General features: G+C 35.8%; 1 protein-coding gene across 1 annotated transcript in view; it reads left to right on the top strand.

Annotated features, from left to right (window-relative positions):
* The first annotated feature begins 2,385 nt into the window (after positions 1–2,385).
* The window catches only part of LOC135689804 (arf-GAP with SH3 domain, ANK repeat and PH domain-containing protein 2), a 38,030-nt gene continuing 24,257 nt past the window's right edge, over positions 2,386–16,158 (top strand). Inside the window, exons 1-9 of the mRNA XM_065207156.2 lie at positions 2,386–2,669; positions 5,721–5,793; positions 6,264–6,350; positions 7,200–7,234; positions 7,900–7,926; positions 8,402–8,473; positions 11,332–11,381; positions 14,421–14,490; positions 15,599–15,652. Of these exons, the coding sequence (XP_065063228.2) occupies positions 2,547–2,669; positions 5,721–5,793; positions 6,264–6,350; positions 7,200–7,234; positions 7,900–7,926; positions 8,402–8,473; positions 11,332–11,381; positions 14,421–14,490; positions 15,599–15,652 (591 nt within the window). The 5' untranslated portion in view covers positions 2,386–2,546. The remainder of the gene's footprint in view (positions 2,670–5,720; positions 5,794–6,263; positions 6,351–7,199; positions 7,235–7,899; positions 7,927–8,401; positions 8,474–11,331; positions 11,382–14,420; positions 14,491–15,598; positions 15,653–16,158) is intronic.

Below are 16,158 nucleotides of genomic sequence, written 5' to 3'. Positions count from 1 at the left end.
GTAACCTTCTTTTAACACCAAATTAAGTGCGTGATAAAAACTTCTTCTTGTCCAGTTCCTACTCAACTCTTTTTTATCCATCTGTAAACACAAACATGAAAATTTATCCTAAAATGCCGAAACAATATTTTCATAACGATAGTGACGATCAATAATTGTTTAACATTGATTTGCTGTTCAGGGCTTTTAATTTTCATTCTTGCTTTTAGAACCTATCTTATAAAATATGATTTCTTTGTACACTAATGAATGCTTTGTTTCTTAATAGAAAATGCAAGCAGAACTGCGACTCAATGAAAAAAATCTGAATTTTAGTTAGACGTTAAAAAATGGATGTTACTAGTTCACGAAATAAAGTGGCTTTTTTGTGAGCAAGTCAAGAAATAGCCTGAGCCCCAGACTCCAATACTTTTAGCTTGGGGTCTGGAACTCAGGCTAGTCAAGAAAAAGCTTTCTACCAGCTTTTTTTATTTGACTGTAGATATGTAAAGCAATTTGTGATATTTATAATAGATCTTTAAATAACTTTTGTCAATCACTGTAATCTTTGTTTAATTGAATAAGATTATACTAATCAAATAAAATGCGAAGCATCTGCGGAGTTATATCAAAACATTGAAAAAGTGTTTATATTATTTTCTGACGATAACTTTGTTTCTACTACATGTATTTGTTAAATCGTCTTTGTACACTCGTAGAGAGAGGATACTATGAATTAGGTTGCTATGATGCAACAAGAATTTTTTTGTCATAAACTGCTCAAAGTTAGCTTGTGCTCCAGTAGCCTAATTTGAACGTGGAGGTCTGGAGTAGAGAGTATATACTTTTCCGTGCTCAATTGTTGGGGAGGGGGTGAAATTGCATATTTTGAAATCTTTCATCCTCAAAACATTTTATAATTACCCCCTCAGATTAAGAAAATTATGAAGAAACCACCCCCGTTTTGACTATCACCCTCCCAGGGGCGGCGCCAAGTAAGTCAAACTGGGGGGCTGGAATTGACAGCATTATTAGACTAAAACAGTTTTTGAGAACGGCACTAAAATGATTCACGATAATTCATTCCTATGATTTTATGGGGCATTCGTTATGCGGTACATTGGAAGGGCCGACGAGACGGGCATAGGTACAACACAAAGAAAAGGATTCCTTGCAAGCGAAGCGAGCTAAAATTTTTTAGCAACCACGCCCTTTAGATTAGCTTAAAGTGCATTTCAGAAAATTTCTTGCAGTCATTTTTTTGCAATCGTTCAAAACATTTTGCTATTTTTAAGGTATGCTTATATTGCGACTTATTAATTCCAGTCTTAAAATGGAATTCATAGCTTTATGAGGCACTATAGACCTCGCCTTTTTGAGAAATTAAGCAATAAAAGGATTTATCGCACTATTCTTTTCTTCCATCTCTTTTCTTTTATTATTTTGTTTTTATAAAAACTGTTTTTGCAAAAAGTGGGGAGGGCTAAAGCCCCCATCCCCCCTCTTGCGCCGCTCATGCCTCCCATATTAGTGAATCGAACTTCAAAAATAGAAAATCAACCAGGAGCAAAGTGCAATGGTAAGCTGAAAAACACAGTAACTTTTTTATCAACTATAAAAATGCAAATGAGCGCTCTTGGGCTGCCATTCTCATATTCTGCTATCCAATAAATCTTCCCACTGTGTCATTTTATTTTGAACCCCCCATTTTCGCAAAATTTATGAAAAATACCCACCCCATGCTTATTCCAACCCTCTGCAATTAAGCACCGAAGAGTAATGAACATTTTGAGCTTCTAAGAGGCTCTTTTAGCAATGAAAATGTTTGGTTGCAGGCTAGAAGTGGCAGAACCATCTTAGATTATTTCTGTTGCCTAAATCTTTTTACAAATATCTTTAATCATCTTCACCTTCTCGAATTTGAAAAAAAACACGAATGTTTTGCTTCGTTTTATCTTGTTGATATTTCTTATCATTATAATCTATTAGAGTTTATTGAAGTTTTCGTTTGCCAAAAAATAGCTCTGATCTTCGGCAAGGGGCTACGATTTTTGTGTTCCCAGCAGTGGCGGACACTTGGGGGGGCGAGGGGGGGCTTTTGTTCTAAAACGATGGGAAATGTGACTCATCTTATTAAAACAATAGGCTTGCCCCCTCAATATTTGACCAAGTGTCCGCCACTGGTTCCCAGATCAGAAAGGGGAAAACAGCCCTTCATTCACATTTCAACAATGAAACCATAGAATATATGTCATTTCCATTCTGTGATGAAACTGTCACATAACTGGTGGGTTTCAAATATGATATGTGGACATCCTGTCCTGAAAAGATAAATTCTATACCTTGTCCTGTTGACCTGAATACCTCTGCGGTGGAAAGTTGGTTTAGAGTATGCTTTTTTAACACAATTCTGTTTAGAGTTAAAATTGGGCCTGGTTTCTTGTCTCTAATTTCAGAGCTCCAGGGTAGCAGCTTCCATCTGAAAACGTTTTGTTATTTGATGAGGTTGAAACAGCACATCGCATTTATTTTAATGCGGAGAATAACTTTAAGGAAGAAGAATTAAAATGGCTGCTGCCACTGTAATGCAGTTTGTGGAAGATGCAAAGCAGGATATCAATTCTCCTAGCACATCCGTGTTTCCGTCTAAAATGGCGGCTTATAAAAACATGGTGTCCAATTTGGACGAGGTTTGTAGATGTTGCTGTTTTAGAAACGAGAATTATTCGTAAAACCTCTCAGCATGAGTAAAGGGCCAGGTGCTCTTAAAAGTGTTTTACTATGTATCATAGATAAATAGTCCCATTCGACTTCCAAGTTCAGACTTGCATGAAAACGAAACCGAACAAGAGGAAATCAGAAAGCGCTTTTAGAGGTTATTGGATCCTATACGACCCTAAGCAGACTATTCCTTCGAAATTAGACAGGATTTAGGCTGAGTAATTTATTTTATCTCGCGAAACGTTGGACCAGTTTTTCAGTTCTTTGCTTGTTTCATTACTGGTTACGAGAAAGGGCGTTTAAGAGCTATATCCTATATTTATTTTGAAATATAATCATGTTATATTACAAACGTAGAAAAATTCAAATATTGACAGGTTAAGACTATTTCTTCTATTACTTCTTTTAGCTTTTAAAGGCGTAGCTAAGTTAATCCAATATGTATGATTTATTGATATTTTAGTTTTGTATATAGTCTGAGCCTTGTAAACATATTTTTTGATAGTGGTCATCAATAGTAGTTTGATTCAAAAAGAGAATTTTTCAAAAATATCTTATGTGAATTATTGGTATGCAAACTAATGATCGGAATTTACCAAACAAGATAGGTAAAGAAATTTTTATCACATTTATAAGTATTTCCCTTTCAAGATAAGTAAATAAAACCAAAAAGTCTCCTCATAAAGAATTTTTTCTTACTTGGTTATGTTAGAAGAGGCCAAGTTGCCTTTAGGAGGTACCTCAGGCAGGGGGGTTAGCCCCCCCACCTTTTGCCCAAGAAATTGACCACCAGTCAAGCCTCTTCTTATTCGGTTTTAGTCCCCTACTTCTTTCAATGCTCTATGGTGTCTGGCCTAAAGCAGTGCTCTAACAATAGCAAAGAGATCGAGAAGGGAAGATGAGAGGGAGTTTGGATGATGTCTATTGACTTTTGTTTTGAATAAAATATTGGTTAGAAGAGTCTGTAAGAGGTGGAGAGGAGGTGGGGGATAAAGCATTCTAAAATTTGTTGTTGTCAATTTGGTAAGGTGAGAACTGGAAGAATTTCTGGTGTTTTTAACATCTCAGGAGATCCAGGATAATATTTCTGATCTCCTGGAATCAAATGTCCTTTGAATCTTTCTGTAAGATATAGAGAGGTCAACAACACAGAATATCAATGTAAAAGTGGCCTGGGAGATACCGAAAAATTAAAATTATTCAAGAGGTGAAAGGCTTTGACTGGCTTTTCAGTTAAGATTGGGTATCAAAAAAGGCTAATTGTGAAAAACTCAGCTGTATATTATGAAGCAAAACCTCCGCTAGGTATATTATGCAAATTTTGGAAAAAGTGAATAACAAAGAGAGGAAAAGACTAATTCAAAAAACTGTTTTCTGATTAAAATGTACCCATGGTAAACAGTTATTGACCCATTCATCTTGCTCAGTTGAATTCTGCAGAAATAGATTACAGAAATTGGAATTAATTAGAATTCAATTATTTCCTTTTTATTGAAAAATATAGACTACCAGGTTATTGAAAACCAGGTATGAATGTCCTAATTTAGTAAAGGCTTTTGAAACTTGTTCTAAAAAATTTGCAGCCAATTGCTTGTTCAATCATAGAAAAATTCAGCTTTGTTTTTATACATTAACTTGAGGCTAATTTTAGCTTATCTTGTGTTATACAAAAGTGTCTTTAATTTTTCATTTTGAACTAAATTCAGTGCTTACAAGCAGACTTAGCATTGCACAGTCCAGTGAGATTGGCATGTCATTCCCTTACCTCAGGGGTGGACAATTGCAGTTAAAAAATAGAAGACCAATAGCTCTTTCTGCCCTCTCCCACATACAACCTTTGGTCTCTAGCAGGGAACTCTGGCGACATGAGTGTACATTTCTAGAAAAATTTGGTCACCCTATGTAGCAATACAGTCTTCTGCAAGTAAATGCTGGTGGTCTTGGTTGGGTAGAAGACCGAATTGCGCACCCCTGTACCTACGTACTCTTTTTGGTGTTCTTCAATGAAAAAATTCTTATTCACAAATATGAGCCTATGTCACAGACAATAAGTTTCCAAAGGAGCATCAAGTTTCAGTATGCTGAAAAAGTACATTACTGAAATAAGACAGTTTGTTAGATACTGATACTTTTCCAAAGAAGTGTCTAGCCCTGTGTGCAAGGATGGAATATTTTATTTATTTATATTTTAGTTCTTTTGTGTCTTCAGATTTCAAATTCATCTTGCAATCCTACATTCTTTGTTGTTATTGTGTTGGTCTTTCTCATTGATCAAATATTAGATTTGTTTTGATCTTTGGGTGAAAAGTGAACAATCTAATGAATGAGTGGAACTTTGCTGTTGATAAAATAACATTTTGTATTCATTGTTGTTTTTTGATAAGGCCTTTAAGAACCAGTGTTGTGCTGTTTCTTTATCAAAATGAATGTGAGGAAATAACCAAGCAACTGGATAGCAATAATACCTTTCATTTTCTATTTCTTTTGCATTGTTTATCAAAATTGGCCCCATATGACGTGAGTCCATTCTGCTACAAGGCCTTTATTTAAAAAGGTTTGCTTTGTCTTAGGCTCAATCTGTTTCTCTTTAACTCTAATTCAAGTCCTTCTCCTTAAAAAATCTGTTTTTGCCATGTTACCATAGCTGCTTGTTGCTTAGCTTCATTTTTTTACACTGTTTTGTATTTCTTCTTATGTAATCTGTTATCAAAATAAGAATCCATTTAATTGATTAAAATTGAATTGTAAAAGTTGGATTTTATTGTTTAAGTCCACGTCAGGTTCTTCTTTTGTTCCTAACCTGCGATACTGTATTTTATAATTGCTTCTTCTGAAGCTGATTTAGAAAGTTGGAATCGGGAGGTTGGGCTCTGACACCTATGTATTTTAATTTGTAGTATTTTCTCCATTAAGTAGAATCTTCAACCAAGCTGCAGGCCCAGCACCAAATAAGCTGCAGGTTCAGGAAGCCAAGCCCTACAATCGTTCTTAAACCATGTTTCCATTTTTGTCTTTCTCAGGTTCTTGATGCAGATCGAAATACCACTCATAGATTCAAAAAATGTGTGAAGACTATGCATGCTTCTGCCCAAGGTATTATATTTCCTTTTTTTCTCCTGTTCCATGTAAAATAATCTTCATGGGTTCTCAAACATTTTGACATCTAGATGCAGAAAAGAGGCTGTCTATATCAGAATGCAAGTACCTGCTGCAATGGGGTTTACAGCACCAAACAGTGGTACTTAAACACCAGAAGGGCTGAAGGGCAGGGTGGGCCAAACGCAAAGAAAAAGGGTAAAGCAATAGCAAGGTCAAGAAAATTGCATAAGGTTGCAAGAGCAAGGGGGTTTGCTTCCCCCATTCACCCCATTGTACAAGCATCACTGCAGAGGTATAAGAAGAAAGATCAAAATCTTGACCATACCCAAGATTTGTAAAGGGATCCAATCAATAGAAATCCATTTTGGGGTAACAGTCATTTTTCACAAGCTAAAATTACCGTAAGAGTTGCTAGGTAAGGTGCCTTTTGAGCTGATTTGAATTTCAACCTGTTTTAATTTCAGCTTTTGTTGCCAATGAACTAACTTATGCAGAAAACATGGAAAAACTTGGCTCGGGTGCCCTGTCAAGAGAAGCTGAAACTGGCATTGGTAAGAACAAAATTTGTTTTTCTTAAAGGTTTTAATTATTCAAAAAGTCCTAAAGTTCTAGTATAAAGTAAATGTGAATTTCCACTTCATGCTATGGACAGAAAACAGAAAGTGGTATATGGTACAAACATTCACAAAAGATATTTTGGCATTCATGAAAAATGGTTTGCTTACAGAACCATCTTTCCGTTTGTGAATGTTGAAATCAAAGCAACCTTTTTCCACAGAATTCGTCTCATTTGATTTTCAACCAGTCACATTTGAGACATTACGCCATAATTTCAATGACAAGCTACAAATGTGTTTCATGGCGATTAACAATCATTCTGAAATATTTGAAATAGTATTTCCTGTCAAAAATTATCATATCTTGGAGATCTACCTTTTGCATCCTTTCTTTCCTGAATTTTTTTTACCTTTGTTTTTTTCTATTATTTCTTTCTTCTTTCACACTATAACCCTTCTTAAAATTAAAAAGCTCCATCAATGTTTCTTATTAACATACCTTTTCTCCTTCCTAGGCCATGTTTCTATACAAAAAAGGTGCCATAAGAATTAAAAAGTTATAGGCCGTTCTCTCCTTACCGTTTACCAGTTTCCTTTTTCAGTTTTACTTTTTCTGACCATATTGTCAAATTTAGAAATCAAACGAGAGCAGTTCTAAAGTTTGAACTTTTAATTAGTGTGATTATAAATTTCTTGGTAATTATTTGATTGTATATAAATATAGAAATCTATGAAAATACATAGTATTTTTCCATTCTGCAAGTGAGATTTCTATTCTTTATGTCTGTATTAAACATATTTGTAGATAGGAAATCGTGAGATTTTATGTTTATTTCATCGTAGGTACAGCCTTTCTGAAATTCTCTGTGATAACAAAGGTAAGATTTAATAGATAGATCATAAATTTCCAAAATAGTTAATTTGGTGTACAGTCAGAGTATCTTTGTTTTCAAGCAAAGGATTTAGCTGAAGGTTTTATGTTTTGTATTAAGTTATAACAGGGTAGACATATTCACAGAATCTTTGCATAATGTTGTTAAAAGAAATTCTTTATTTGTCACTCTGTATGTTTTTGTCATGAATATGGGGACGTGTGAGCTAGGTGCTTACTTAAAGTTTTGACTATGGTAGCTCAAGATTTTCAATAGAAATATCATCATAAGAAGAGGTTTGAATCATTTGCAGGAGTATTCGATTTGACAACTGTTAACAATCAAACGCATAGAAAAGGTTCTGTTGATAGACAGCCCTAACTCCTTTTTGATTTATAATTTCTTCAATCGTGAAATGATACTGTTTTTGCTGTTTTCTAAAAAACCTGTCCTGCATCGAAAAGCTGCCAGAATTTGCTGAGCCACTAGAATTCCAGGGTTTGCCGTACATCTTGTTTAATTTCATAGGTGGGCTTGAGCAACGTAGTGGGTATCTGTGAGCCTGGGGCCAAATCTATACTTCCAGTGATTTTTTCTCTTTGCTACAATTTTCCTATGAAAATTTATGTTAATTTCATGAGATTATTGACAATCTTCCTTTTTTATTGTAGGAGCTTTCACAGATGACAAAAACCTTGGTGAGTTACCATGTCTTGAAATTTTAGACGGTCATACGATAAGCTGATCTTTTACAGAAAATCGTTTACTGTTTCTTCAAAATTTTTTTTTCTCAAAAGCAATTTAGTATTAGAATATTGAAGGGAAATGGAGTTGTCTATATGTTTACTGTATGTATAGCACTTTCGGAAGGAGTTTCGCTTTCACCAGCAAGACGTTTCACTTATGCTTTCGACATTAGTGAAAGTTTTTACAAAAGTGTACTCTTTATCTTATACGCTGCCTTTGAAAGTTTTTTTATATATAAATAAACTGATTGACAAATATGTATATAAATGTGGGTCGTTGTAGATTGCACTTGAAATGTGAAATTCTTAGTTGTATTGCACACAGACATTGTTTGAATGGTATCTTCGCTTATAAATATTAAAAGCATAGACATCACATTGAAGCAATTATGTCCTTAGCGACAGTAAATATTGTGTTGTCTTGCAGCATGCTAATTTCAGCAATATGGTTCTTTTCCCACTGGAATCCCTTCTACGTGGCGACATGAAGACGCTGAATGTAAGTTTTTATCTGGTTTTGGTCAGGCCTGGCCGTTTGAGGAGAGCCATAGCTCTTGCTCCTTTCCAGGCTCTCTACAGATTGCTCTCCTAAATTTATCTAGAAAGCGAATTGTTTGCCTTAAAATCTTTGTTTCTATTCATATTCATGTACAAAACACTCGTCTGGAAATTACTAGGAGAGCTGTTTACTGCTTCCCTCGTGGAAATCTTATGGCCAGCCCTGTTTTGGTGCCAAAATAGTTTATTACTGTGGAAGTCAAAACTTCCAGACACGTTTGTCTGTTTGTTAGGCGTATTAAAGATTAGTGGCTCTTTTTACCAGAAGGTTGACGTATATATTGGAAAATGGTTCTCCCAAAAAATTAGCTGCATTGCTGAAAAAACACTTGAAGGAAATTTTTACTTGATACGTTTCAGTTTTAAAGAGAGTGATAGGAATTTCTAAGGATTTATTTAAAAATAAGCTTGTGCAAGGTGGGTAACAGCAGTTTGAAAAGCCGTGTGAACCATTTAATCGTTGATCGTTTTGAAGGATGTTTTATGAAAGCAATTTTTGTACTGAGTAATTGTGCAATAACATTAATTTCTAGGCCTGAATCTCCCTTCATTGACTGTCGAAGCAAAAATGATTCGTTAGAACTGAATACATTTTATCAAGATTTTTCTTGAGAGCTTTGGATGAATTGGTTTAGCTGTTAGCCGATAGGTTTTCGTCTTCTCAAATCGGCTATCCTAAAGAAGGATCTGCAAATTTCTTTATGATGCTCCTTTAGATTTACTTATATGCAAGCTTGTTTTCAATGCTAAAAGTGATTCTATTGTTTCCAAATAGGAGGCATTTTATGAAAATAACGTTGAAGCACTTCAAACCAGGGACCGCGGAAGCGGGGAGGGGGGCTACTGGGGCTTTAGCCCCCAACAATTTCCAAAATGTACTTAAAACCATACATAAATCGCCCTACTTATGGTTGTTGCATGTTTAGCCCCCCCCCGAAACGTTGTAGCCCCCTCAATCTGTAATATGCTCCGCTTTCCTTGGTTCAAACTAGAGGTTTATTTTTGCTTTCGTTCAAGTTGTTTTTGTTCAGTTTTGTATCCTTACAAAGCCATCCTAAGCCTGGCTGGGAAACGATTTGGTGAAAGAAAGTTCCACGTAAAATCGTTGTTTGAATTTCTAAAATGATAAGAATCCAAATCAAGGTGGGATTTTGGTGAGAAAGATACAAGCCCTAATAGAGTCTATAAATGTTTAATGATATTGAATGATGAAGAGCGTTTGAAATAGCGCAATCACCCATAGCTACATTGCGAAATCAGTGTCCACCAGTCTCCGATATCTGGAGACACTGATCCGTTTGTTGTCGAGAAGCGCCCTTGTATTGAGCCAATCAGTGCTGCGCGCAGCTTTTTTATCATATACAGCATATGCTATTGCGAAATTTCTAAGCTTGTTTTTGAAAACACGCGCCGATCAAACGAAATGTTGTGAAGAAATGCCTGAAAATTGAGCGTTATGGCGTCACTGTTATTAGTCCTGTTTTGGTTTGTGATTTGCAAAGTCGTCGAAACTTGCTTTAACATTCGTCGAGACTGTTATATGCTCCCTAAAACAGAAAAAGATATAACCATGAGTAGTCGAAGAGAACACTAAATTCACACCATAGATATCATGGTGACCTTCAGGTTAAAAACGGTATTTAATTACGCTTAAAGTGAAGTAATTGATACTGCTACATCAAAACCTTCGCTCTGTTTCCATTCCTTTTGGCAATATTTCAATGAATAGGGTTATTATTCGAATGGGGGGGGGGGGGGCGAAGTCTGAATAATTTTGTTGAATCTTTAACTTAACCTAAATGTGTAATATTTTTTAATATAATCAGATCATTTCGTTGGATCATGTCAAACATTTTTATGTACAGTAATTTTAAAGGACATAGCACATGAAAATTGTTTGCCAATGTGTCCAAAATTATCATGTTCAAATTAGTAAGAGTCGATTTAAATTCATGTAAAGTATAAGTTGATGAGCTGCCAAGGAATGTTCGAATGAGCTGCTAAGGAAAAAATTTCGTTTCAAAAGGCCCTGGGCGCACTGAACAAGATTTCAGGAAATACTTCTGACAAAAGTAATCCTTATTGTTCATAAACGACAGAGATTAAGCTTGTTAGTAGACAAACGCTGATTTTTCAGTGCCCCCACCAAAATTGCCACTGAACCAAATTCACTAATCCCTCAAAGGTTCCGTCGTCCTGCCCCAGAGGAGGACGAACTCTGGAAAACGGAAATGATTAGCAATTAACGCATTTTTTCGCGCAAGACAGTGCCTAAAGTCAAATCGTTCTTTGTTTTGAACCATTCTGATTTAACCAAACCCTTAGGCTCTGGCACCAAACACCAAACGACCATTTCACACACGAACTGCACTCCGTCTGAATTTTCCAGCGGAGATCGGACTATCTTTGTCAAACTTGAAAAAGTATTCTCGATTTTCCACTTTGACAAGAATAATGAGTTTTATGTCAGAAATCAGTGCGCCCAGAGCTAAAGAGGAGATTATTGTCATTAAGTGTTGCTTCGTTAGCAATCATTTTTTCAAACTTGTCCGCAAATAAAGGATGACTCATCAACTTGGTCGGCAAATGGGACCTGGAACAACCTCCTCCCCCCTTCCCCTTTGAGCTAAATAGCCAGCGAAAGCATTAAGAAAATTTTAGATTTTCTTGCATACTTTGAACAAAACGATGAATTCGTTTAGATTCAAAGATCTATGTGGGTATAGAATGTATATACAACACTTCTTTATTTGATTTTTTATCTGTTTATCGTAGTTAATAAGTATTTATACGCTTCAGGAACTTAAGAAACCTTTCGACGACTCGTGGAGAGAACTGAAGGCGAAAGGGTATGTTTGTCTGTTTACTTATCTAATTCCGTCTTTGTCAGAATCATTCAAAATTAGGTGAAGTGTTGGTAACACTGCATGTAAATAAAAGTTCATGTTCAATGTTGAGAACAGTAATACCCCTTCAGTCATAGGCATTATGAAAAGAAATGATAAAAGTATCTTGATGCTGTTGAGCTAATTAACCAGCGTTGTTTATAGGTGATCCAGTTTGCAATTCTTTCCATTCCTTTTAGTTTTTTTAATAATTTCATCAGTGTTCTCTGTAGTGAAATAGTTGTAAATTTAGTCGGTCAGCTTGTAAAACAGTATTTTATCTACTCTACTGTTTGCTTATGCTTATGGATAAATGTTATTGAATGACGTTAGAAATTAAATGAAATTAAATTTGGGATGACATAATTGTAAACAACGACGAGCAACATTTCATTGAGTTGAGATATTTCCGTTTATGGTAGGCAGACAAAGCCATTTAGTGCCAACTCAGTTAACGACCTACTTTGAAATAACTGAGGTTGGCACAAATGCTTTCCTTGTGAGTTTCTTAGAAACATAAACACAATAACAAAAGTAAACATTATACTGAAACGCAAAAGATCTGATACGAAGGAAACGTCTTCTTAACCTACTGGAAACTACCCACCGTGTTTTTTAAGTTAACTCAATCTTAAAAAAATACTTTTAATGAGCTTTTCAAATAATCACATGTGAGCCATTCATCAAACTTAACTGTACTTCATATGATAAACCGTCCATAAAGAGGATGGGAGTTGATATGTTTAACGCCATATTCCTATTAGTAAGATTAAAAGAATATCAAGTTTTCTATGAAGCAAAAAAATTTATATTTTGATAAAAAATTGACAAAAAGCACTGTATGATAAGTACGAGACTTTTTGCGTCGTATCTTGTGGAATCATCTGTTATTATTTCTGACGTTCTCTAAAACATGTTGAGCTATGTGGGAGTTTTCCTACGTGTTACTAGTGACGGATTTTAGAGGAAAGGGTTCGGGTAGGTGGGGGTGGGGGGGGGGGGGGGGGGTGGGGGGGGGTTGGGGTTGTTAGATTACGATTCTGATTTGATGACACATTCAGGTTCCTAGAAAATGATATTTATTTAAAAAAACTAAGAGGACTTGTTGCTAATTACGATGCATTCATTCTGAATCCAGTCGAATTACCAACGTAATTATTTCAGGGACGTTTCGATGAACGTTCAAATTCAAATTCAGTTTAATACTGCTTATCTCTGCCATCTCACTGCAAGACATGCTTATCGCTATATGCAATGCATAATTCTTGGCCAACAAAGTCTGCCATGTTACCATGTATATCTTTCAACTTTACAGTAAAGACCCTAAAAATTTCTTATAAATTTTCAACCCATGACGCAACGGAAAGGTGGGTGTTGGATGTCGTGCCGAGGTCTTGACCTTATCATTTGATTATCTTATTTTAATAAAAGTTTTGATCACGCCTAGGCCATCTTTCGTTATGATATCTTGAGCTGAAAGGATTTGCATGACCAAAATGAGTCACGCTATTGACCTTGCCCTCTTGATGAAGCACACAACACTTTCAAGCATTATGTTTCTCTGCACTTGGTCTTACTTGTCTCTACCACCCAGACCTACGGATGTCTTCTTTCATAGCTTCAAGATTTTATCTTTGAATTTGAATTTCAAATCTTTGATCTCACTAAAACGCACACACGCAACACTTTTTGCATCAACATTTTCTCACATTTTTCAAAATTATCCTTCGACAATGTTTTTTGTCAAAATGAAAACCAAGCTCATTGAAATTGAGCTTTGAAATCAGACTGCTATTTTATTCATTGTCTGATTTTACCTTTCAGAAATTTATTGTTCCATATTCCATTCAAGCATTGAAATTAGCCATATATGTTCTTGCTAACATTGCGTTTTTGTAGCATGTGATATTTAGAACTGCAGCCCTTTAATGTAGTTATTTGTTGTGTAGTTTATGTGGTTGAAGTCGTTGTCAGTCTTAATTAATTTTATTTTTAGAGAGGATTATCACATCCTGTTCAGTGTATCGGCCTACATTTAAAGGATTCTTGTTAAGGACTCTTGCGCAACCGGCATGCTTAGCAGCAGCTGTCTTGAGATAGTAACTATGTTTTGTATTTTCATGCTGTACAATATCAGGCCGGTTTTGTAATTATAGTCGCAAAGCATGCCGGTTGCGCAAGAGCCTTTAAGCTCACCGTTGAAGATGATGATATGTCACCGAGAACGTATTCATTTACATTGCGTCATACTTTACAGTGGAACCGACAGTTTGAGGCACTGTGCAATGTGCTTTGAAACCAAAAAGCTTTATTCTAGCACAGGTTCTAGAACTCTCTTGCTTTTTGAAACCCTTATATCTATGTTAGTATTGTAAACCACATGAAACCTCTGTTTCAAAAATCTCCACTGCCTCATATTCATGTTCTCAGTGTTTCTTAGCACTGCTGAAGCAATTATGTTAAACTAAGGAGCGCACTTTTTCCCTTCCATATCATTGACAAGAGAATTGATACATCCTTGGAGAGTGTTTCAGTTGCCTTTGCATTAGAGATATTTCAAGCGATATTTTTTTTATATTTCTTAAATTTAACAGGGGCGGGAGTTGTGTCAATGGGCAATAGAAATCCTATTGTTTATATAAAGTAATGACACCATATGCTTTAATATCATCGTCAACTGTCTCAGCTCAGCAGGCAGGCCCGTCACTATAGGGGGCCCGTGGGGCGTGACGCTCCCCTTGAAAAATAATTTCATTGCAAAAACGAGAGTTTTTGTCAGCTTTGAGTAACTTGTCGGCTAATTTCCAAACTTGTCGGCAAATACAGGATGGCTCTCCCAGTTTGTCGGCAAATGGGACATGGAAACCCCCCTTGAGCACAATATCTAGCGACGAGCCTGTCAGCAGGCACTGAATCGGATCCAAAAACTTTTAAGCTCTTTGAAGCCATTAAGTATTTCTTTTTTAAGACCTCCTTGTTTGAGCTTTTGATTTTTCATTGAAGGAGCAAAGTTGAGAAAGAAGCTAGGAAGAAAACCCAAGAGATTGTCCTTTACAGAATTGACCCGCCTGAGGTACATGGTAAATTCTATCCCATATGTTGCCCAATTGGATATGAGCTATTGTGTTAATTGATTTTAGCAATATTGAGCTCTACGAATTTTAGCAATACTTTCCATTAAGGCGTTTTTATGATTCATAATGACACAGATCTGGGCGAGGCTGTTTGAAAAAGAGTCCTGTCCCAGTCGGCCGTAATGTTTTCAGCATAATTTTATCGATTTCTAAGACAGCCCATATTACCTTAATTTTTGGTACAGATATTACAGTAATATCCCGTCGATATTATCAGATAATCAAATCTCTTAGTTTTAAATTGTAGTGTACAACCTGGATCAAAAACATGTTACCAACGATACTATGCTTTTCGTCAGTTGTATTTGATTTTTCTTTCAATAATCTTCTCAAAATATGGTATTCATAAGTGGATAAGCAAACTGGGTGCTATTTGTGAACATCTGTAAAAAATAGTGACACGTTGAGGCGTTTTCATGATACTTTTTCGGTTTAACTTAGGCCATCTCCTCAGTACCATATTTATCAGCATCTCCAATAGCCAGAATAGCCGTGCTAAGATAGCCAGTTGCATTCATTCAATTTTGATTGAAGCCATTCATACCGTAAATCCTCGATTTGGCCCCCCCTCGAAAAAGCCCCCCTCGAATAAGCCCCCGCCCCATCCTAGAACTGCAAATTGTCAATAAGCCCCCCCCCCTTCGAATAAGGTCCCACTGCTACCGTATATTCTCGATTTGGACCCCTCAATTTGACGGTTTTTGCCGTCTGAGGTTGCCTATGGCGTTTTGTTGAATTACCACGACAAATATGTACTTTTGGTAGTAAGTAATTAAATGCTCATAAAGAAATTCCTACTAAAATAAACAAGGTCTTTTAATAATGTCTTCTTATTGTCTACAATAATTTTATAAGCCCCCTCCTCGTATAAGCCTCCCCTCCAATAAGCACCCGTCCAAGAATATCAAAAATAAATAAGCCCCCATAGGGCTAATTCGAGGATTTACGGTATATCAAGTTTTAGGTTCTTAGTTCTGCCATCAATTGGTTATAGTAAGTTCGTTGATTTCCGAAGAAAGGCGTTTTCTTTTAGCCATTTTCTTTTAGGCCTCAGAGGAAACAGGAAAAGAACGAAAAATGTTTATGTATCAAACATGTGAGGTAATTTTCTTAATTTTTTGGTCCTTTTTGATGACCTACAATCAGTTTATTTTTGCATCTTTTTTTTCTCTTGACAACGACAGAAACATTTTTCTCAGCCTTATAAAATTCATTTTAACATATTATTCAAACATATGCATGTACGTAATAAGCCATGCTCTTTTAAATTAAATCTTCACACTGCCTCATTCCAAATTGAAAACCCTTTCGCCTTAAGTTTTCAAGTATTCTACATCTCTCATATCTTTCTTGTTATCCATTTCCTTTAGTTTTTTAAATTCGCTGTTGTGAATAGAGTTCCAAGGAAATGACGTCATTAAGTCAATGAATTTTATAACTTTTTAATTTGGAGCGCATAATTGAAAAAGGAACATGAATTACCCGATACAGTGCAAAATCAGTTAAACGTGTTACAAATATTTTGGATTTTGTCACACTTTTGCTACTTTTGGTATCGTTGTCCTATTGTTGTCCCTTAGGTTTTTTTATAATTCTTTGTTTGAACT

This window comes from Rhopilema esculentum, chromosome 5 (genome assembly GCF_057945365.1).
Source record: "Rhopilema esculentum isolate cy_ngs chromosome 5, ASM5794536v1, whole genome shotgun sequence".
In the NCBI taxonomy this organism is placed as follows: Eukaryota; Metazoa; Cnidaria; class Scyphozoa; order Rhizostomeae; family Rhizostomatidae; genus Rhopilema; species Rhopilema esculentum.
Note: the sequence above shows the minus strand (reverse complement) of the source record. Positions and strands in the feature narration are given on the sequence as shown.